This window comes from Impatiens glandulifera, chromosome 5 (assembly GCF_907164915.1).
Source record: "Impatiens glandulifera chromosome 5, dImpGla2.1, whole genome shotgun sequence".
Classification (NCBI taxonomy): Eukaryota; Viridiplantae; Streptophyta; class Magnoliopsida; order Ericales; family Balsaminaceae; genus Impatiens; species Impatiens glandulifera.
The window spans coordinates 40,574,204-40,599,401 of record NC_061866.1 but is presented as its reverse complement, the minus strand read 5'-3'; the positions used below and the strand labels follow the sequence as shown (position 1 = coordinate 40,599,401).

General features: G+C 29.5%; 2 protein-coding genes across 2 annotated transcripts; one reads left to right on the top strand and one right to left on the bottom strand.

Moving 5' to 3' along the window:
- Window positions 1-13,133: 13,133 nt before the first annotated feature.
- On the bottom strand, window positions 13,134-14,668 carry LOC124939343 (UPF0481 protein At3g47200-like). Its single transcript, XM_047479825.1, has 3 exons — window positions 14,070-14,668; window positions 13,852-13,982; window positions 13,134-13,709 (listed from the first exon to the last, which is right to left on the bottom strand). Exons 1-3 carry the CDS (start codon window positions 14,635-14,637, stop codon window positions 13,134-13,136), a joined length of 1,275 nt encoding a protein of 424 aa, XP_047335781.1. The 5' UTR covers window positions 14,638-14,668.
- An 8,568-nt stretch (window positions 14,669-23,236) lies between these two features.
- Window positions 23,237-25,015, top strand: LOC124939781 (auxin-induced protein 22D-like). The gene is made up of 3 exons (XM_047480224.1): window positions 23,237-23,539; window positions 23,627-23,935; window positions 24,685-25,015. The coding sequence occupies exons 1-3, from the start codon at window positions 23,334-23,336 to the stop codon at window positions 24,758-24,760; spliced, it is 591 nt and encodes a 196-aa protein (XP_047336180.1). The 5' UTR covers window positions 23,237-23,333; the 3' UTR covers window positions 24,761-25,015.
- The last annotated feature ends 183 nt before the right edge of the window (window positions 25,016-25,198 follow it).

Genomic DNA, 25,198 nt, shown 5'->3' with positions numbered 1-25,198 from the left:
TAACTAGCATTTTTTTCGTGCATTTGCACGAGTATTAATATAAAAATCATGGAAAAAAATTACGGATAATATTTTTTTTATTTTATTTTTAACCGTTTTAAGTTTATGGGTGGGTCAACCCACAATCCGACCCAAGTATCAATTTACTCAACACCTATATAGATTAGTTAGTTAAAAAGTTGAACTTATATTAATATTAAAACGTCTCGCGTTTATCAAATTTGGTGTTGAATTTAAAATATAAAGTCTTTGTAGCTTAGTTGGTTAAAGAGTTGTACTTGTTTTGTTAGGTTGCAAGTTCGAAACATACCTCTAGCATTTTTAATTTTATTTTTAACCGTTTTAAATTAAAAAACGGGTCAACCCGTTTGGATACTTGGGTCGGATTGTGGGTTGACCCGTTTTTTAATTTAAAACGGTTAAAAATAAAATTAAAAATGCTAGAGGTATGTTTCGAACTTGCAACCTAACAAAACAAGTACAACTCTTTAACCAACTAGGATACAAAGACTTTATATTTTAAATTCAACACCAAATTTGATAAACGCGGGACGTTTTAATATTAATATAAGTTCAACCCACAATCCGACCCAAGTATCCAAATTAACCACAGCTCTCGACCCGCCAATCCGGACACTTTAAAAATTAAGCATCATTATATATATATAGATTAGTTAGTTAAAAAGTTGAACTTATATTAATATTAAAACGTCCCGCGTTTATCAAATTTGGTGTTGAATTTAAAATATAAAGTCTTTGTAGCCTAGTTGGTTAAAGAGTTGTACTTGTTTTGTTAGGTTGCAAGTTCGAAACATACCTCTAGCATTTTTAATTTTATTTTTAACCGTTTTAAATTAAAAAACGGGTCAACCCACAATCCGACCCAAGTATCCAAATTAACCACAGCTCTCGACCCGCCAATCCGGACACTTTAAAAATTAAGCATCATTATATATATATAGATAATTGATTCGGATAGATTCGGTTGGTTAATTTATTCCAAAGAATATATATTTAATGGTCACTTTTTACTTTAGTTTAAAGGGGTGATAAAATTTAAATCAAAGATATTCATGACTTATTTTTCAATAATAAAGATTATCCAAAATAATAAAAACATTTTTAACTTATTCATTATTTTTTTTATATGAATAGTTAAAGATATATATAAATGATAAATTTATTAGTTTCACTCTTCAGTAATATGTGGATAATAATGGAAATATTATTGTAAAATTAAAGAAAGAAGAAAAATAATGATGTTATAGTCACTCATTTATACTCTCACTTTAGGATTTTTAAGAATAATTTCAAGTCCAAAATATTACTTAATTCACAAAATATTTGTTTTGGTTAATTGCAGGGATTTAAAATAAAATAATTAATTTTGTGAAGAGTTTTCGTATCAAGTTGATTTCCAAATTTATTATAATCAGGTCAATTCCTAAAATAAATAAATAAAATGATACTAATAATAAGGCTGATAATAATAGTAATAATAAATAAATAAGTAAAAATAAATATGTGTATTAATGTTAGTTTGTTATTTTTATTTTTTTTTTTTTTTTTTTTTGCATAATCTCGGTCGGAAAATGTATGTCAACAGTAGGGCCGGTCCTGAGAATTGGGGACTCAAACCAAATTTAAATTTTGTGGCCCTTAAAATTGTAAATAATTATTTTTTAAATTTAATTTTTTATAATTAATAATTATAAATTTTATAATTAACAAAATATATATAAATATATATATCTGAATTAAATATATAATAACAATATCTCATATATAAAATCTTGAATTATTAACACTTATATTATCCTTAAAAACTTAGCTTTTGAAATCTTATTATGACTTAGTTGAACTAACATTATCTTTTTTAAATAATTGATACTTCCCCACAATTCTAGATCATAGTTAACATAAACATCATTTTCAAATTCAAACATAGTTGTAAATTCTTCATTAATACATTTATACTCAATATTAACATTCATAGTCATGAGTTGTTCAAGTAACTCATCTACAATCCTATTACTTTTTTCATTATCCACTTCATCCTCAAGAATATTACTAACAGGTTGTTTCAATACTTCATCTTCTACTTTTACACAATCATTTTCTTCATTTCCATCTTGACTCAAAAGTAAAGAATTTGATTTTTTGCATTAAACAGTTTAGAAATTGAACCCACTAATAATTTTGTCATTGCTTCTGTCGGTTCTTGATATTTCTTTTACAAGCACCCGACTCCTATTTTCAAAACTTTATTCGATCTTTATTATTTATACTCTTATTCGTCATTTAAACTTAAAATACTTAAATTAATTTATAAATTATAAAGTTAATAATAAATTAATACATTAAGTAAGATTATTTAACTAGATTTAGACTTAAAAAGAGGAAAAAATAAATACTTAGTGTTAGGGTCTGGTGATATGTTATTCATAATTTTGAAGCCTGATTTGATAATGTTGGTGATATATAGTTGGATATCTCTACAATAATAAAAATACAATAATATATATTTTAAAGTGGTAAAAGATTAGGAAAATAAACATAAAAATAAGAAAAAAATTAAATAAATAAGTGCGTCAATAATATCGTTACTTTGTAAACTTGAAGATCGATAAAAGTGAGAAGTTAAAATATGCAAAAGATGTGGACAGACAATATTAGCATAGAAAATGACGGTCATAGTAGGGATTTAGAGTTAAAAAATTATTAGGTTAGAAACTTAGAATAGATAGAAAACGACAGTCGCAATAGTAGAGCTTAGGGTTAAAACATTATGGTGATATATAGTCTGATATCTCTACAATAATAAAAATATAATAATATATATTTTAAAGTGGTAAAAGATTAAGAAAATAAATATAAGAATAATAAAAAATAATTAAATAAATAAGTGCGTCAATAACATCGTTACTTTGTAAACTTGAAGATTGATAAAAGAGAAGTTAAAAGATGCAAAAGATGTGGACAGACAATATTAGCATAAAAAATGACGGTCGTAGTAGGGATTTAAGGTTAGAAAATTATTAGGTTAGAAACTTAGAATAAAAATAGAAAACAACAGTCGCAATAGTAGGGCTTAGAGTTAGAAAATTATAGTGATATTAGTATAGAAAAGAGCGTGAACTATAATTAATTAATTATAAAATGAGATATAAATGGTTAGTATATTATAATATAAAAAAAAATAGAAAAAAAAAAAATTTTAAAAAGTTATATATATTTATTTATTGTATAATATATATTTAATATGAAAAAAGAAAAAAAAATTAATCAATTAATCAAATAATATATAATTAATAATACTATTATATATTAAAAAATTGGGGGCCATGAAGGTGGAACCCTAGTAACAGCATAAATTTTCTTCCCCATGGTCGGCCTTATTTAGTAGTAATCGGATCAACCCGAGTGACGGATGGTCGCTCACATAGCTCAGATGGCTCAAACTTCACAAATAATATAAAATGAAGTCGTTTTGGGAATCATTAAATGAAGGAAAAAAATAGTGAAGAAATAATATATAATAAGCTTAATCTCTTTGTCCCATGTTGAAAATATAAAGTGTATGCACTTTGTCACACATTAGAAATCTAAAAAAATTTGAACCTCGCATTCAACTATAAATATAAAAGTATTTCTACACATCAAAGCCCAAAGAGTTTTTGGAAGAAAGAATTTAGAGACTATATTTTTTATCTTCTTAAGTCTTTCTAGTTCACTTGAAATTTCTCAAGTGAAGCGAACAATGAAGCATTTCTAGAATTCTAATTGGAAGTTTAGATAGCTAGGACCACTCAAACATTAGTTGAATCTCCAATCATGTAAGTCATTACTGCAATTGATGTGTTAATATGATTTAGAATCGTGTTTAAGATTTGTGAGATAAGAAGAATTTTTTTTACTAATTGTAAGTCTTCATCTCACTTGTAATAATAAATATAAACAAGCTTCAATTTTTACATATTTGAGTTTCATACTTATTATAAATTATGTACTTCTTTAATTTGATCATCTAGCTATATTTCTTGAATGATTTAGAAACTTTATATTAAATTATATTTCATCAATTCATTGTAAATTAAATTTTCCTAAATTTAATTTCAAATTCAAAAGAATTGAATCATCGTTCTCAAGCTCTTGATCCAAAAATATTGTAAAAAAATATTTTAGATTGTGTTAGGGAAGAACACAAGAAAATAGGTCTTTAGTAAATCTTGATTTTGGTTATCTGGCAGACCTTCATGGAGAGCGAACTAGAATTCATTCTAACGCCAATTGATCTGCAATTTTAACACGACCTATATGACTTGGATATCTATAATTTTGTGTGGACACTTTTTAGTTAGTTATAATTATATGCAGGTCATATGGAGCCAAGACATTAAAGTTCTTAAATTTTGAATTTCTTTGTATTTTGTCACTTCTTAGTATATTGTCAATCATGTATTGGATATTGTATGGGTACCCCGGTCTATGTCGCGTTCCATAGCTTAGTATGTGTTTGTGAGACATGTGGCAATATGGAAGGACTACCGCGAGGAAGCTCAAGGTTCAATGCATTTCAATCTTGGTTTGCGTTCCATGCATCTTTTAAAATGAAACATTTCGTTTTTAAAAGATTTTGAAAATACATGGAACGATAAAAAATTAATTATGTAAAAATAATTAATCTTTTGTTCAAATTTTAATAATCTCCCGCTAAATAACAATTTTACTTGAGCCCGATTTAAATTAATTAAACATAATCGAGTTAAAGATTATTTATTTGAAAATCAAAGTCGCCAATAAATTTTATGAAAATTAATAAAATGATACGTGTACAAACGTATTTATACTAGAGCTTCTGTTCGTTGTCTGCTTACGCTCACGAAGGGCCGAGAGATTATGGATCCTTGAGGCAAGTTCCAACTTGAATGGGAAGGGCCTTATATCGTTAAGAGAATCTTTTCAAGAGGAGCCACTTAGCTGACTAACATCGAGGGAAGAGAACTTTCTGCTTTATATAACCTAGACACCCTCAAGAAGTGTTATGCCTAACCTCACTCAAAGGGATGTGATGTGGATGTACTTTGGGATTGGAAATTGGTATACACGTTTTCACTTTAAAGGATCATTCTTTGTAAAAAACAAAAACAAAATTAAAACAAAGAATAATAAAAAAAACGTGTTTTCCAAAATGCATGTATGAACTACATTCGACTTGATTCTCCAAAGGGAATACATAGGCAGTCTATTCATAGGTTTAGTCCAAATTATATCATAATCTATTTTGAAATTATGAGAAAATATGAAATTGTGATCCCTCTTTCAAAATAACAAAAACAAGGATGTTATGAAACAAGTAGATGCGAAAATAAATAAATAAAATTACACTCACGACGGTTAATTATATCAAGACTCTTTGAAGAAAAAAAGAGCGAAAGTTATATGATTGTTCTTGTCCTCATGTCTTGCGATTTCTAAGAAAGGTTTAAAATCTAAGTTCGATAATCATCTAGGCTAGACATGTCCAAAGGGGTTATTCACTTCTAAGACTGTCTTGTACTAAAAACTAGAACGATTAAAAACTCGAAAGCTTTACAAAAATACAAGCTTCATTAGTGGTTGAGACATTAAAACCATCACGTGATGTTCACCTAGATCTAGTCTTGATTGCGAAAGTAAGAATGCAAGTGTACTGATTATGTCATATACACTCATGTTTGCTAAAAAATGATAAACTGAAATACTCTTTAGTGGGTGAGATATTGAAATCATCATTCTTTATTCACTAAGCTAATTGGTGAGTGCTTTCAGAGCAAAAATTGAGTGTATTAATTCTGTCAAATACATAGTAATTGGTTGAGACGTTGAAATCACCATTTGAATTCGTCAAATCATCGTTATGATTATTGTGAAGAAAAGAACGAGAATGTACAAATTCTATCTGATATTCCCAAGTATAACTCTCTCAAATTTCAAAGGTTTTAAAGTTTTTCAGAAGGAAAAAAAAAAACAAAAATGTAATAAACACTTTAGAACATGTAGTGAGATCGAAACTTATAGAATAACTTTTAAGTCATAAAACATGACAAAATTACTCACAAAAGATTAAATAATTTAAATTGTTTTAAGCTTTAAAGTCATTTATCTTGAAAAATAAATTATTTAATAATCATTCTTAAAGTGTCAATATCTCATTTTATATTAAGTAATGTAATGTGAGTTGTGTTAACTATTTTCTTGTAATAAAATATACTTAAATCTTCTTACAAAACTATTGCACTAGTTGGATCTCAAATTTATTTTATTATCCCAAGATCAAGAAATTGTTGTCTTGCCTATTGGCACTCATTCTTTTGTTTGCGACTACTTGCATTTATTTATTTTTAAATTTTGTAAACACCACCTATAAATCTTACTTAAACATCTCTCTTACTCAATCTGATAAATTCCTCTTTATTAATAAACGCTATATCTAGACGGAGTCAGGTTTTGTTAGATATTTGTCTAATGAATATTTGTTCAAAATTGAAAAGAAATTTTATTGAGTTGTATTTATAAAATATTGAATATTAAACATTGATTCAATATTTACCCTTTACCATAACCTTAGAACATGAACTGAACTATGAGCTTCTTCTAGGAACATAAGTAACTATCATATTAAAATTAAGTTTGAGCCAAATTAACTTAGTAGTCTAAAATTATCCAAAGGGTGTTTATAGTGTAATAGGAATCTTTTTTGGAGCATTCCTAATACCTGGTATTGGGTTAATGCCAAAACTATTAGACTATAGCCCTGATATTTATTAGTCGATTATTTGAATTTAGATTCGATCGAAAATCCCCATTGCCCTTTTAAAATATCTTTGCACACAATAAATTTTATTGTTTTTATTTATTTGTTTCATTTATCTCTTTCGAAACTATATTTGTGTTGTCATGTTGTTTAAAAGACTATCAATTTTATAATATTGCGTGAGATAAACTAAAACTAATTTTGTGCTTAACTAGCATAATTATAGTAATTCAATATATGTCTTAAATTTATAATAATAAAAAAAACCATTCTAATGGTTTGTTTCTGTTAGGATTTGTATCTCCCAAATCCGACCTGTTTGAAAACAATCTGTAAAAACACAAGAAAGAAAAACACAAGAACACACAGATTTATAGTGGTTCACTCAAATTGAACTACATCCACTTCAGCCACCACCAGATTTACTATGAAGAAGAAGAAGAAATACAGAGTTTTTGCCTCACACTTTATCTCTCTAGAATTCTGTCTCTCCCTGTAAACCCTTAATAATCACATATTTATAGGGTAAACATTCAGGTAATAAACCTAAATAACTTTGGTCAGGCCCAAGCCCAAAACCAAAAAAAGAAAACCCAATAAACTCTAATTAACAATGTAGAATTTATTATAAGTGTAGGCTCCATAACTCAACAATCTCCCACTTGGAGACTAACTTCATCATCTCTAGATCGGTAGTGGCTTTCCATTCGGTGTCTTAACGAAGAAGACCAACTGAAGTTGCACACAACTTCAGTTTCTCATTTGTCACAGCTTTCGTCAACATATCAGCTGGATTCTCACTCCTGAGAATCTTCTCAAGAGCTAATACTCCATCTTCTAAAGCTGACCGGATGAAATGATAACGAACCTGTATATGCTTCGTCCTGCCATGATAAACAGGATTCTTTGCCAAATGAATGGCACTTTGACTGTCGCATCGCAACACACTTCCCTCGTAGTCTTGACCCAATTCTCGCAAAAAGGGTTATAACCACATCATCTCCTTAGAAGCTTCTGTCATAGCAACATACTCTGCTTCACAACTAGAAAGAGCAACAATCTTCTGCAATTTTGATACCCAACTGATTGCAGTACCTCCCAGAGTATAAATGTACCCTGTTGTGCTCTTCCTACTATTAACATCACCACCATTGTCAGCATCAACATATCTTTCTAAACCCATATTAGACTTTCGAAAACACAAAGCGAGACCCGTACTTCCTCTTAAGTATCGTAGTATCCACTTTACTGCTTCACAATGTTGTCTACCCGGGTTGCTCATGAATCTGCTAACAACTCCCACTGCATGTGCTATGTCTGGTCTTGTGCAAACCATCGCATACATAATACAACCAATGACAGAGGCATACGGAACAGTGGCCATGTAATTTTTCTCCTCCTTTATTGAAGGCGACTGATCTTTAGATAGTCTGAAGTGGCTAGCTAAGGGGGTAGTAACTGGTTTTGCATCATACAAGTTGAACCTGCTAAGAACTTTCTTCACATATTCTTCTTGTGAAAGCTTGAGAACTTCTTCATCCCTGAAAATTCTCATCACAAGGATTTGTTTAGCAGCACCCAAATCCTTCATTGCAAACTTTTTAGACAACTCTTTCTTGAGCTTGTTAATCTCATACAAGCTTGCTCCAGCAATCAACATGTCATCAACGTAGAGAAGAAGAATAATGTACGATTTATCAAACCTCTTGATATAGCAGCAATGATCAGCTTCACACCTCAAAAAATTGTTACTTTTCATGAATCTATCGAACTTCTTGTACCATTGCCTTGGAGCCTGTTTCAAACCATACAGACTCTTCTGAAACTTACACACAAGCTCATCTTTTCCTTTGATTTCAAATCCTTCTGGTTGTCGCATATAAATCTCTTCATCTAAATCACCATGAAGAAAAGCAGTTTTGACATCCATTTGTTGAAGATGAAGGTCTTGTTTCACAACCAAACTCAAAATAGTTCTGATTGTCATCAATTTAACTACTGGAGAGAAGATCTCATTGTAGTCAATACCTTCTTTCTGTTGAAATCCTTTCACAACCAACCTTGCCTTGTACCTCATGGTTTTATCATGTTCTTCTTTAATCGTGAAGATCCATTTGTTGTGAAGTGCTTTCTTTCCCTTTGGTAGCTCAGTGAGCTCCCAAGTCTGATTCAACATCAAAGAGTCCATCTCATCTTTCATAGCAGACTCCCACTTAATCGATTCATCAGATTGTATTGCTTCCTCATAACATTCAGGTTCACCTCTATTTATCAACAAGATATAGTTCAGAGATGGAGACCACCTCTCAACTGGTTTTCGATTCCTTGATGATCTTCTCAACTGTATAACCGGTGTTTGCTGATTTACCTCTGGGGCCACGTTCTCAACGATTTCATCTTCAACAACACATTGTTCTTCTTCAACAACCGGTATATATTCAGCTAAAAATTGTCTCAAATCGACTGTACCAGTCTCTTCCAATTTGGAATCACCATCTGATGTCTTCCCAACACAATCTTTGTAGAGAATATGTTCATTGAAGATAACATTTCTGCTACGAATGATCTTCCGATTTTGATTATCCCAGAAACGATAACCAAACTCGATATCACCATAACCAATGAAAAAACATTTATTAGACTTTGGATCAAGCTTGCTCCTATCACATTCATTAATATGAACATATGATAAACAACCAAACACTTTCAAATAAGAAAGATTTACCTTTTTATTGCTCCAAGCTTCTTCAAGAATTCTGAATTCAAGAGGAACAGAGGGTCCCCTGTTTATCAAATAGGCAGCAGTATTAATAGCTTCTGCCCAGAAGGTTTTAGGCAGCCCTGCATGCAATCTCATGCTTCTAGCACGCTCGTTCAATGTTCGATTCATTCGTTCAGCTACTCCATTCTCTTAGGCGTTCGGGGAACAGTCTTCACCATACTAATCCCATTCACAGCACAATATTCTTTGAAATCTAGATTGATATATTCACCTCCATTGTCGGATCTCAAGCACTTAACTTTCTGATTTGTTTCATTTTCAACCAAAGCCTTCCACTTCTTGAAAATAGCAAATACTTCAGACTTCTGCTTCATAAAGTAAACCCATACTTTTCTTGTTGAATCATCTATAAAAGTCACATAGTAGTATGATCCGCCAATAGAAGAAACAGGTGCAGATCCCCACACATCAGTGTGTACCAACTCTAGTCTTTCTTTCTTGAGCTCCTTCTCAATCTTTAAGAAACTCACCCGTTTCTGTTTTCCAAGAATGCAGTTTTCACATAACTGATGTTCAACAGACTTCAGTTTTGGAATCTGTCCATTCTTCAAAAGAATTTTCATCCTTTTTTCACTCATATGGCCTAACCTACAATGCCACAACTCACTGTTCTTCGAGTCATCAACTACAGCAGCAACTGTTTCTCTGAAAGTTGAAGTCGTGTATAATGTTCCAGTTTTATGACCTCGAGCAACAATAATTGCTCCTTTAGTCACCTTCCACGCACCATTTCCACAACTGAAATTGTGACCTTCTTCATCAAGTTGTATAACAGAAATCAGATTGCGCATTAAACCTGGAATGTGTCTCACCTTATTAATCTTCCAAACACAACCATTTGTCATCTTCAATTTGATGTCACCAATGCCAACAATATCCAGTGGCTCACCATCTACGAGATAAACTTTCCCACAGTTTCCAGCCACATAATTCTCCATTAATTCTTTGTGAGCAGTGGTGTGGAAAGACGCTCCTAAGTCCAAAACCCATGAATCTATTGGGCTATCAATATACAGAAGTAACGCATCAGTGACAGATTATGTAACAACGTTGGCTGCATCATTTTTATCATCACCGTTTTTCTTCGGTACTTTGCAGTTCCTCTTCAGATGACCCTGTTTACCACAATTTCAGCACTCAAATGTCCTCCCAGACTTGGACTAACTCCTCCTGCTCCTTGACATAGATCTGCTCTTACCTCAGTTAAAATTTCTATCATTACCTCTTCCCATGTTTTCCACATTCATAGCAGAACCTTTGAATGTTTCACCAGAATCAATTTTACGAACCTCTTCAGCAAGAATACGATCTCTAACTTCAACAAATTTCAGTTTAGCATTTCCAACTGAATTACTATTTGTTGCCCTCATAGGTTCCCAACTATTTGGTAGAGATGCTAACAAAATCAGGGCACTAACTTCATCCCCAAAATCAATCTCAACAGATAGCAATTGATTCACAATTGTATTGAATTCATTCAAATGAGTAGTGACAGAAGTGCCATCAACCATTATTAAGTAAAAGAGTCTGTTAGGATCTAGGTCGCGGCTGGGGGACCGGGGTCTGGGCCGGTTAGCGCGTCTCACTCAAAGGGTGGTGATTAATCCGGTTAGAGACTAACACCGGGGTTTCAATACTACACAAACTGTCACAAACCCTTGAACCAGGTTCAAGCGCGGAAGAGGTTTGTTTCAGGTTGAAGCAGCACACTCACGAGATAGGCAGAACCGGTTTTGGATAGGACAAGTTTGAAAGTTGCTGGGTCGGTTTTGTAATTCGGTGATTCGGTTTAGGTAGTGTAGAGTCAGTCAAAGCGGTGTAGGTAGGTTAGTACAGATCGGTTAGAATGTAGAACCGGTAGAAAGTAAATAACAAGACAGGTTTTTATGGATGTTCGGAGATAAAACTCCTACGTCACCCCTTCCTCTCGAAACCGCGAGAAGGATATTCACTAAGGAATATAAACACAATCTGATCGAGACTTATTTCCTGCTCGATAACACCCGTACAATTTACACCGAAATTGTAAATACACACTTCAACTTAGCACGTAAGCTTTTCTAGAGATAGAACACAATCTTATCACTTGTAAATTAATTGTCCACTGTGTCCCGTATTTACTCCTCTTCAGTTCCTCCTTTTATAGGTGAAATGTGCCAACGGTCACATTTCATTTCCTTGAATTTGATTGGTTGAGCAGAGGTTCAGTGATTCAGACCTGGCGGTTAACTTTTCAGACCTGACGGTCTGTTCTTCCAGTATGTAGGTCAAACCGGCTAGGTTTGTTTTTTTACTCAATATGGCAACTGTCTATTGGGCAGTTGTCTGTACTTGGAAGATTGCCTTTCTGATTTATCATGAAGTGGAAAGATCTTGTAGGACGGTTTTCTGTAACCTGCAGACTGTCCCCAGACTTGTATGAATATGGAAATGTTCAGTCTGTTCCTTTGGTATCATTCTCAACAGATACCCGAAGTATCTTCTTATGCTGGTCGGTTATTTGTGTTAACCAGATGGCTTCCGGTTACTCCTTTGGCTTCTAAATGACCGACTATCTGGTGTTTCCGGCCTTTAGTTTTGACCGATCCTATCTTTCTTTGTGCGGTCATGTTTCTGGTCGGTTTGATAACTTGACCGGTGGAGCTTCTTAATCCGGTTGAGTACTTTGACCGGTGGAGCTTCTTAATCCGGTTGAGTACTTTGACCGGTCCGGTTCTTTGTTTGTTCCTGCATAGGAGGTTTGTTTGTGTTAAGTTCTATTAACCGGTCTAATTTTATCTAACAGAGTCTTTTCATTAAGTGTACCTTGTTGTTAGCATATAGATTCTCATACATATCAGAAAGAACTTTCATCAGACCCATGGTGGTCTTCTCCTTTTCTACATTGTGAGCAACCAACCATCTTGGCTAGCGTCAATCGGACAACTCCCAAAACCTGTCTATCAAGGAGTTTCCATTCAGCTTCATCCATCTTCTCTGGTTTCTCACTCAAAGGAACATGAAGCTTCTTTCCATAGAGATAATTTTCAATCTGCATTCTCCAGAAGGCATAATCTGTCTCATCAAATCTTCCAATCTCATGTCCTATACTGTTCTCACTTGCCATTGTTTCCAATGTTCAGATCTAGCCTAGCTGCTCTGATACTAGTTGTTAGGATTTGTATCTCCCAAATCCGACCTGTTTGAAAACAATCTGTAAAAACACAAGAAAGAAGAACACAAGAACACACAGATTTATAGTGGTTCACTCAAATTGAGCTACATTCACTTCAGCCACCACCAGATTTACTATGAAGAAGAAGAAAGAATACAGAGTTTTTGCCTCACACTTTATCTCTCTAGAATTCTGTCTCTCCCTGTAAACCCTTAATAATCACATATTTATATGGTAAACATTCAGGTAATAAAACTAAATAACTTTGGTCAAGCCCAAGCCCAAACCAAAAAAAGAAAACCCAATAAACTCTAATTAACAATGTATAATTTATTATAAACTCAACAATTTCCAATATTATGAATAATAGTAATGTATGATAAAAAAACAAAACAAAACATTTAGGGTGGATGATGGGCAAGTCCTAGAAAAGGAACAAGTCCGGCTAACGTTTGTCCAAAGGTTAGGAGGAGAAGAACAAGAGCAGCAAAACATGAAATTGTTGTCCATGGTGTCTTAAAGTAATTCTTCCATAGATTTGCAACCCATTCATTTCGCCTCTTCTTGTAATAATTGTTCACGCCAATGAACACTTCTTTGTAGCAGAACCCATCGTGGGAAACAAACACCGAACTCGACAGGCTGCTGATCACTCTCGACGCTGATTCATCATCCCCTATCAGGTTGTTCAAAATTCCGTATTTCCTTAGCAATCCAACGTCGTTTGAGGACTTAATCAAACAACATAACAACGTTGTGAAGTCGGTTATAACCCTTGGACTATTTTCCTCTTGGCACTGCTCGTACGCGATTAAGTTCCTCAAGAACCCTTCTGTCTTTTCCTCGATTATTATGGGTGGGATTTCTAACGTCCCTTTTGAGAATATCACGTTGAATGATGGGCAATTGGGTTTAGTTATCAATTGGATCCCTGCCTTGTGTAACTCTGTCGTGTTGTCGATTAATTCCCATCGTGCCTGAGATGACAAAGATAAATATTGTTTGTTATTCAATTGTTTTATGGGTCCAATGCATGTTTTGGTGTAATGAAAAGTTATATGGACATACAAAATAAAATGGCATTAAGCTGTTTTTCAAAAATAATTATTCTCATCTCACCTTTTCGTTGATATGGTTTCTTTCGGTTGAAAGCTTCTCGGAAATAGACCGAGTAGTGAGGTGGTAAATCAAACCGAGAATGTGTTTAACATTTTTGGGTTCGACGCGGTCCGAGGGTTTCATCAGGCAGTCTGCATGAAAGTGGGAGGAGTCATTGTTGTGGTAGTGGTAATATTCCCTTATGGAATAATAATACTTCAATAACAAATCAACCATACTATCATCTCCCGATTCCTCGTTGTTTTTCGTCATTTGAAACAGCTTATCCACCACGAAAAAAGGGATCTGATTCTCGAACAACATCATATCGCGCCATAAAACGTGGTGAATCCAATTCATCTTGAATATCACATCATATTTGTCCACCAGTGACCTATTTGAGAACTTTCGACAAAGCTCAACTATAAAGAGCCCGTCAAGGATCAACAACTCCACGAACTGATCGGTTTCTAGTCCAAAAGCGGTCGCGTAGCATCTCCTCGCCCTCTCCTCAACTTCGCGAATGGCTTCCACGTACCTCTTAGCGTTGGATTCTCTTCGCCGTTCAAGAAGTAAGTGAAGGTAACGAAGTTTGTGATCTTCAATGGTGTGGATAAGGATATCCTTGCCACGGTTATAGGGTCCGATGACTAACAATTCTGGCTCGTACGCTTTATCTTTCTGATTTCGGTATCGATCGAAGACTTTGAAGATGAAGGGCTCTTGGTGGCCATAGGGTAGTTCGGAGAGTTTCTTGTCTATGTTAATGGTGACATGATCATGAAACAACTCTGTTTGAGGCCTCATTGTTATTTGTTAACCTTAATTTCGATTGATAATTTAAGTTATAGAGATAAATAGTAGAAAGTTGAAACCACATTTGTGTTTTTTTAATGATATGGATCAATACCAAGTTTATGTTTGAAGTTTGTGCTTTGAGAGTGGCATTTGGTTTTCGAATATTTTTCATCTTTCATGCAGCTAGCTTTAATTATGCATCTATTCAGAAAGAATATAATAATAGCTAATGAAATATAAATGATTTTTGAATTGTGATTCTCTTTCAAATGAATGATATAAGAAAAAAAAAATAAGGGATTGACATTCTAGTTTATTTAATATTGGCCTTGTTTCCAGCTCCAACTAGTCAAAAAAAAAAATTCTAAAAAACATTTTTTTATTAGTTTTAAGTTGTGTTTGATTTTTTATATATTTCAATGTCTTTTTATTTTATTTAACTGATCTTATAACTTATTTAATAATTTTATTTTTATTATTTAATATAAAAATATTATTGTAATCATATATAATCTAAGTATTATAATGTCATTTAATAGGAAATAAAATATTATATCATTATTATTATTTATTGTCTTGATTTTAATTTTACTTACTCTTTTTTTTCATAATATTTATTATTTAATATATTCAATTTGAAAATTTTATTTTATTTATTAAGGATTGAATATATTTATAATTTTAAACAGACTCAATTCCAACTCTACACTTAAATATATATGGTTTATATTAAGTTTGCCTTGATGGGATTGGAACTTAAATAACTTTGTTTAGTTAGGGTGAAAAAATATTTTAAAAAGTATTAATATTTTGGTAGACACTCCACTAATTATTTGTCATAATTCACCATCTTTTTACATAATATTTTTTTAAATGAAATAAAATTATATTTTGATTATAACATAAATAATAAATAAAATTATGAAGATATAAAGATTTCAAATAATTTTAAAAGAGAGTATAAGTTTTTTTAATAAATAATACCTAAAATACTTATGGTAAACGACACTCATGGTTTGTTTGATTTATTTTTTTGTCCAACAAAATCTTGTTTGATGAAAAATAGGTTATTTGAGTTTTTTATTTGTTAATTATAATATTTTTCTCTATTAAAAATTAAATTTTATAAAGATAAAATAAAGATATTTTAATTTGATGGATAGGATGTGATCAAGAGAAAATTATTAAAGAAATGAAAATCCCAAAACAATAATTTTTAAAAAAAAAAAAACAAATCAAACTAGCTCTCAATATAAGAATAAATTGAAGTACATAAAAAATTTATTAAGGGGCTGCAGCAAAAATTATCACCTATGAAGTCCTTGTTAAAAAAAAATTAAAAAATTATTATCTACCAAATTCAACATTTCTTAATTGACTTAAGCACAACTCTTCTTAAGTTCAACCCTAATTCTAATTTGTAGATTATGTTATAAGTAAAATCATAATGGTTAGTTTGTGTCAATTGAGGAAAAAAGAAAGTTGCATTATAAAAATGTATTTCTAAAGAGTGATGGCCCAATTACAATATTTTTGCCTTAAAGTTAATTAATTTCTTTGTAAGGTGTGCATTTTCTTATTAACAATTAATTTATTGTTGATTCTGAGTAATTAGGTTGGTTTTATTTTTGCCCATAAGTTTATTTTCTTTGCATTTTTTAATAATAATTAATTTGTTGTTGATTTTGTTTTGTGTAAATAGGATGAATTATTTGTGAATTAAATTAGTCACAATGATAATGATAGAGGGCAAACTTAATGAAAATTCTATTGGAACTGTTTATAACTATTTTAAAATTAGATAATGTTTTATTTAAGAGTTTAATTCTCGTTAAAAAGCACACTTTAAATCTAAGTAAGACATCAGGTGAGAAGTTGGGTTAACTTATTACATAAAATAAAATTGGATTTTAAAAAACAATAAGACTCGGTTTATTAAATGTCGAAGATTAAACTTAGAGTATTAATTTTATAACATAAATAATTTGTGGTTGTGATTTTTAAAACACACAAAATCACGGATTCAATTCAAACTTAAAACGTTTTAAGTTGAAATTGAATGAAAAGAGTATTGATTTTGATTTTATATTTGTTTGAATTTTTAACTCTTTATTTTTTTATATATTTTTTTATTAACTACTTGTTTGATTTTTCACATTATAGATACCATTTATGAATCTACTGACAATAAAAGTAATAATCACATTAATTTTAGAAAGAAAGAAGAAAGAAGAAAGAAGAAATTAAATAAGTCATGTTTCTCTTGTTTTACTATTCAATTGAGATTTTAATTTTTCAATTTTTTTATACCAAACATAAAACCTGAAAATTTACATCAAATTTTGTTTCCCTTTACCGACCAAATTGTTTAATATAGTATTTAAATTTGAGCAGCTTTAATAGTGTGATGTTTTCTTTGAGAAAGTTCTAAAGGACATGTATGATATGGTTTTTGTAATTAATTTTGTTTGATAAAAAACAATTTATTTAAGTTAAATAATTAATTATTAGTATTTTAAAATACTGTTATAAATAATTATATTTGATGTTTTAATTAATAATTTAAATAATTAATAAAAATAAGTAAGGTATCAAGAGGATATGGCTTTGTATTTCAACTTATCTGTTCATTTCGGTGAACTTGTATTAAAATATATTCATTGATACATTAAAATATTAACAAAGAGGATTAATTAAATATTTATAAAAATTAATTAGAATAAAGAGGAAGACATTATATTCAGGACGGACTATAAGATAGACTTAAAAAAATTTAGAGTCGACTAAATTAAAAAATAAGAAAATTTTAGATAAAACGAGTAAATCAAAGTAAATTTTACTATCTTTTTAATAATTAATTAAACAAAATAGTGAATTCTATTAAATTTTTTTTAAAATTAAAAGTAATGTCACATTTTAACCGTAAAAAATAATTAGTTTAAATATTGTTGGTTTATGTTAATATTTTAAAACACGTCTCTTCCATTTTAAATTAATAATCAAGATAGATAGGGAATTTTTTAGATTAGGTTAATTAGAAAATAATTATAAATGATGATTTTGAGAGAGTAAAAAACAATTTAGTAAAAAGACTTTATAGTGTTCCATAATAGTTATCACTTAATTTAATATATTTAGAACTTATTTAATACAAGTCTTTTTGATAATACGGTACTCTAAAAAAATCACTAAAAGACAATTTTAATATTTTTAAATTTAATAAAATTACTATAATATATAAGGGTGTAATAGTTTTAATGTATTTTTTCAAATATTAGTTTTAGATATTAATGAGTATTTAAAGTTTATATATTTTTATATAATTTATTTAGTTTTATTTTAAAATATTTAAATGATTGTACTTTGTTCAGTATTCAGATCTTAATTTTCAATTTTATTAAATATTATGTTAAATAATATTAATATATAATAATAAAATAAATTTTAATTTGATATTTTAATATTTTAATTAATTAATTAATGATATATGAATGTGAAAAACTGAAATGAGATTTTATTAGATTGAATTATTTAAATAATCATAATTAAACATTAACAAATATCTAATTAAATTGATTAATCTTGTAAGGACCTTTCTAGAAATTACCCATGAAAGTATAATTGAGGTTAAACAAATATATAAATATATATATATATATATATATATATATATATATATATATATATATATATATATATATATATATATATATATATATATATATATATATTAAATTTGTTAATATATATACAATTTAATTGATCTCTCATCTTCATAACATTTTATCAAAACTTATTAATTAAACTCCTTAATATATAATTATATATATATATATATATAATTAAATTGATTTCTCATCTCGTGGCCTCAAATCAATCGACCTCTTGCGTCAAACATTTGTATCGGCCAACCAACCATTTTATTCTTTTAATCCCAGTCCAATTAACATTTTATCTTGTGGCATAACTTCAAACATTTTGTACTGACCTCTTATCTTCACTTCGGCCAATCAAACATCTCATTCATATATTTAATCGTCATCAATCAACATCGCATCGATTACCTCACATCGAACATTTTGTATGCTCCACCAACCATCTCATTCATTTACCCATTCCTTTCATTGTCGCGGACAAACCTTATAGATGGCCTCTTACACGACTTCTCCCCGCCATGTCAACCATCTCATTCACATATTTAATCATCAATTCAATTAACCTCTCATCTCATGACATAACTTCGAACATTTTCAACCTCTCATCTCGTGATTTTATTTCGATCAACCAATAATCTTCTTCACATATTTAACTATCATTACTTTTTTATATAATTTTTATAATAGTTTCATTATCCCTCGCGTGATTCGAATTTTGGTATTTATTTTCGTACAATGAACACTCTAATCAATTACACCACTTAAGATTATTGATTTATATTTATATTATTAACTATTTAAAATAAACCATTCAACTCAATTTTAAAAAAATCCCATTATCTATCATTAAAAAAACTTATAAGAACTTAATAAAAAAAATAAAAATTGTCACATGTTCATTGGAATTTGTTTATAAAGTATACTTACAGCGAGGACATATAATGGATAAGTGGTAAGTTTAAGACTTTTATATATTATTTGTAATAATATTTTTTAAAATAATCAACCAAATTTTTAAGGCATGTCAACCAACCAACAATCCAACCCATTTATACTCACATAACGGGCCATGCATTGTGATTTGAGAAATCGATAGTTTGTAGTTAAACGTTATTATATATATAAATAAATTAAGATATTTTAACACATTTATAAGAAGGGTGTTTAACTGGTCGATTGGTTAAACAATTTCGATTAAGTTCGATTTTTCGTTTTATTTTACAAATCGGTTAACCGAATAATATTGGTATCAATTTTATCAGTTCTGATTCTATCGGTTAACCAAATTTAACAGGGAACCGTGTTAATTCATTTTTTTTAATTAATTATTAAATTTATTAAATGAATTTCATTAATTAATTGGAGATGTCCACATTTATGGTAAATGTTGAAAAAAAAACTTAAATTAAAAGGCAAACTCTATTTTTTTTTTTTTCAAAACTCTTGGTTGCATGTGATATTATGCTATTATATATAAATTATTAAATATTATAATATATCTCATATTTAAAAAATAACTCATATAAATTATAAAATATAACTCATATTTAAAAAATAACTTATATAAATTATTAAATATTATAATATATCTAATATTTACACACACAAAAAAAATACTTAATATAAATGATAAAATTTAAATGTATAATTAAATAATTACAAATTTATCGATTAAACAGTTAGAAAAAACATTTCCACCAAAATTCGAACCGTTTAATCGGTAAAAAACCGGTTAACTAGAACCGTTAAAACCGATAAACCAGTAAAATGAAACTGTTAAGCTACCGCTGTTAGTTATCGATTTTTTTAGATTTTTAGAGAGACTTATCTATCAGTAAAAAGAAGAAAAAGGATAGAGGAGCGTGAATTTTGAAGAAGGAATGACTCAGTCTAGTCTAGTTTAGTTCGATTTTTAAAAAAAAAATATATATCTCTCTTCAATCTTTGCACACTTTTTCATTTTTTTTAGTTAATGAGTATGATATCACGGGTTACCTGATTCCTCTAACGATTTATCTCATCTATACTCTCAAAATAAAATGAAGCCACAAATAATGAATAAATGAATAGAAAGATTATTTTCTTTCTCTCATAAATAGAAAATATATTTTTTAATAAGTGCTATTATGCACCTAAACCAAACAAATCAACTTACGTAAATTATTTTACCTCCCGGCGTTGTTCAACAATCTTCTTGCTTATTTAAATAATATTGTATCAGTTTGTTTGAAATGATGAAAAGATGGTTTTTTGAAAGAAACTTGTGAGTGAGTATTAATATTTTAAAAAATATTTTAATTAATAAAAAAAGAAATACAAATTTATTTAAATAATTCAGTCATATTTTAAGTTTTTGTTAAAATTTTATTTTATGCCAGTCAAAAATGATAATTTAGAAAATAAATATTTTATCTTCTTATAACTTAAAACATAATATAAATTATTGTATAAAAAATATTTATAACAAATGGAAAAAAACTAAATCTATTTAAAAAATAGGATAAGAGAGAGAATTTGGTAGAAAAAATGAGGGAGAGAATGAGCTGTCATGATTAAAAAAACTGATTAGAAATAAGATAAAAGGTGAGGAGAGAGAAAATAGATAAATTTTGTTATTTTTTCGGCCAATAAAATTGCTCGCGTCATACTACCTCAATTCTCTCTAAAAAAAAATAATTTCGTCCCTAGCATTTCTTTAAAAAAAAAATAACAAGATCTAGATAATATTAAAATAATAATATAAATTATAATCTATTATTTATTTTTGTTTTTGGTAAGCATGATGTTATAACTTCTCATTTGATTTTGATATTTTCAATAGTAATCAAGACTTCATAGGCGTGTAAGTCACCTAATTGTCACGCCTATAGCCTAATAAATAAGTTATCTAATTAATTAGACAATATTAACTTTTAATGTTATAAATATATCTTAAAATAGTTTTTAAGAAACAAAAAAATATTTAAAATAAAATCACAAAATGACCTAGTCAACAATAATATTTAGAGAAAAAAATATACTGAAAAAGGTGGCTTCTAGACTATTTTTGAAAAAATATACTGAAAAATGTCGCTTTTAGACTATTTTTGAATAGTACAGTGATTGTACAAATATTATTATTATTATTATTATTATTATTATTATTATTATTAAATAGAAGCTTCTAAATGCTAATAATATATGTCAAATATTTAGGCTGGCGGTTTATGAATAAAAATAAAAGAACTTGTTTGACTTAGGCCGTGTAGGTTTGGGTATTATTATTATTTTTTCTTTTATAATAATTTAGATTTTAGTGGAGACTAAATAGATGTATAGAGTAAAAATTGATGTTCATGTGTATTGGAAAAAATAAAGTGGATAAAATAGAGATTTTTTATTTTATTTTTATTTTTAACTAATCAGATTGTATTACATTAATCATTTCGTTTTCTTTTCCAAATTATCTCATATTCATTATTTAATAGAGATGAATAGAAGCATAAACTTTAGGTTTTTTTTCGACTTATAAAAATAGTTGATGTTGGTTTCTATTTCTCGATTTATTCCGTTGTAGTTTATAACACATTCAATTAAATTGTTCGTCAAAAATTTATTAAAATAAAATAAAGATATTTTTCGTATTTTAATATTATTATCTTTTTTTATTTGTAATAGATTAATATTTTTTTATTTTCAACAAAATTGTAATTAAAAGGTGAAATACAATTAGCATGTTAGTTACAATTCAATAAAATAGACAACTATGGAAAAGTGTGATAGTTTGTGGACTTTAAGACGTGGTTAACGATGTCCTAAATATGATTATTAATATTTAATGTTTAGTAATATATTTTATTTTAAAATATAATATTTAAATTATTTTCTATTTTATTTTAATAATTTAATATAGTTTAATTATAATTTTATATATACATTTTAATTAAAAAGGGAAATTATTTAAATTTATAAAATTAATCATAATTTATGATAAAATTATTTTATTTTTCTCATTCCAATAAAAAATAGTTAAATAATATATTCACAAATATTAATATATTTTTATGTTAAAATTTAATAGAAAATAGAGTGATATTGGATCCTAATAAGTCCTATTATTCTTTTGAATAAATTTAAAATTTGTCCTATTATGTTTATTATATTATAGTAAGACTCTAAATTAGATCTTTAATGTATATAAGTGTGATATTTTATTAGTTTGAATTTCATTAATAACAATTTTACAGAAAATCAATATTGAAATGTGAAAAATAAATAATGATTAAATCCACATTATATAAATAATAAACCAAGAAATCTTTTTTCTTTTTTTTTAGTTTAGAGGTTAATATTGTCGGTCCTAAATTATTACGAGAATTAATCACACCCCCAAAATATTTACGAAACCAGCCTCCTCAAAAATAAAGAAAATATCCTACTCTTTTTTATTCGAATATAAAAAGTTAGAATGACTTTATAATCGAGAGTCATGATTATTATTCCAAGTTAAAACTTTTTTTTTTTTTATATTTTAGGTATAGACTGTTGTAATTTGAATTTAGTGGGTTAAGAAAAAAGGGCTTAATAAGTTTTGAAAAATTCATTAAGGTAATTCAAGTGACGAGGGTAGTTCGTTCCCAAGTGATATTTCACGTGTTTGATTATCATTTAAAACGCGTTAAGTTCGGAAGAAGAGGAGGTTATGAGTATGAGTTAAATTTTTTAAAAAAAAAGTTTGAAAAAGAAAAGAGTTTGAGCTGGCAAGCAAACAGAGGGCATTAAAGAGGGAGGATACGGGCGGGCGGCTGTGGGGTGTCCCACGAGCATTGTTGTTGTTCCCCAAAGTGTGGGCCACTTCTCTCAATGCTGCCTCTCCTTCCACCGACAGCCTTGTCTTCCCTTTGTCCCTAATTCATTCATTCATGCCCCCAACCTCTTTCCCCCTTTTCTCTCTGTCCCATTCTTAAATATTCTCCTCTCAACCCTTCTTCAATCTCAACAATACACACACATACATACATACATACCCTTCTAGAGATTTCAATCAGATCCAAACCCAGATCGATCAACATGGGAACAACATCTATTCGATACGATGGTGGTTTGAATCTCAAAGCCACTGAGCTCACTCTTGGCCTTCCTGGCAGAGAAGAGCCTGAGAGAAACAACAAGAGATCTTCTCCCATGACGGCGCCGGAGGATGCCGGATCAAAGACCAGTTCAGAAATCAAGGACGGTGGAGGAGTCGACAGTGCAGTTACCCCCTCAGCTCCCAAGTGGGTTTTCCTTTTTTTCTACTTTTAACTGGTCTTATTTTAGATCTGAGCTATAAAATTTATTTCTTTATTTCTTTATGATTGTAGGGCTCAAGTGGTGGGATGGCCACCGGTGAGATCTAACAGGAAGAACAGTTTTCAAGTGAAGAAGGTGGGAGAGATAACAGATGAAAGTGGGATCTATGTTAAAGTGAGCATGGATGGAGCTCCTTATTTGAGGAAGATTGATTTGAAGTTGTATAATGGATACCCAGATCTGTGGAAGGCTTTGGAGAACATGTTTAAGATCACAATAGGTTTTTACTCTGAAAGGGAAGGATACAAGGGATCTGAATATGCTCCTACTTATGAAGACAAAGATGGAGACTGGATGCTTGTTGGAGATGTTCCATGGGAGTAAGTTCTTTCTCAAACTCTGTTTTTACTGCATCAACAGTTATCATAATATACTAAACTGATTAGATACATCTCAAAGTAAGTTTTGATCCTCAGCTCATTTACTCAATCATGGTATCTAGGTCTTGTTTGATTTGGGATTATTTGAATAACCACCTAATTAATTTCAAATAACCTCAATAAAATGGAAGTATTGAATGATGTGATGCTAGTTTGTATATATAGTGTGGAAATAATCCCAAATAGCCCAATGATCAAACAAGGACATAATGGGTCCATTTTTGGAAATGATGATCATTTTTTTTGTTTAGTAAATTTGTTAGATGTGGTTTTTGAGTTTCTACAATCTGACCATTTTCAAAAAGAAGAAAAAGAAGTTTTGTTAGTGAAATGAATTCTGGTTGTTGTGGTTGGGGATCTTAATGAGAACCCATCAATTTATTTTGAGAAATAAATACATCTTTGTTATCTCATTTTGTATAAATACCAAAAGGGGCCCAACAATTTATTGTGAGAAAAATACATTTTAGTAAGATTTCATTTGGACAGACAATGACTTCATTTCTAAAGATTTCTCAATAAGTGTAGATCTAGATCAAATAATCACAATCTCAAGGTTATGTCTATCCCTATTATAGATCTGTACTCCCTAGGATAGATAAATCCTGATATTTATGTTTCCAAATTTTGTCATTATAATAACCTTAGGGTTCATTATTCCCTTATTTATAATATTGGGTTGATTGCAGAATGTTCATGTCATCATGCAAGAGACTGAGAATCATGAAAGGATCCGAGGCCAAGGGTTTGGGTTGTGTTGTTTGATTATATCACATGGGAAAGAAAGAAAGAAAGAGAAGACTAGAATTTCTGTCTCTTAGGTTGGGTTTGTCAACACAAATTTAGATTTTTGGATTATGGGACTACAATGTGTAAGAAAGGGGAATGAATGCTTTTTGTTTGTTTTCATCATATTTTGTGTTTGTGTGTAGTAGTAAGTAATTAATCCCTCTTTTTCACTAAAACAAACAGCAGACAAATTATTATTATTATATATATTTTATTTATGCTTCTTCTTTAGTGTTTGTATAAGCAGTTATAGTGTAAAAAGATAAACAGAGAATCAATTCTACTATATCTTTAGCAGCCTATATATGCTACTACATTTAATGTCTGAATAAAGAAGAAAACACAAACTTTGAATCTATTCTTTTTCACAACATGAAAGATCAAAGGGTACATAAGTCATTGTCATCAAAGGTA

Coding starts and splice junctions, on each gene's coding strand:
- LOC124939343 (XM_047479825.1), bottom strand. CDS start 14,637: ATGAGGCCTCAAACAGAGTTGTTTCATGATCATGTCACCATTAACATA. Junction 13,983..14,069: donor CGAGGAATCGGGAGATGATA/GTATGGTTGATT, acceptor ACTTTCATGCAG/ACTGCCTGATGAAACCCTCG. Junction 13,710..13,851: donor GAAACCATATCAACGAAAAG/GTGAGATGAGAA, acceptor TTGTCATCTCAG/GCACGATGGGAATTAATCGA.
- LOC124939781 (XM_047480224.1), top strand. CDS start 23,334: ATGGGAACAACATCTATTCGATACGATGGTGGTTTGAATCTCAAAGCC. Junction 23,540..23,626: donor GTTACCCCCTCAGCTCCCAA/GTGGGTTTTCCT, acceptor TTATGATTGTAG/GGCTCAAGTGGTGGGATGGC. Junction 23,936..24,684: donor GTTGGAGATGTTCCATGGGA/GTAAGTTCTTTC, acceptor GGTTGATTGCAG/AATGTTCATGTCATCATGCA.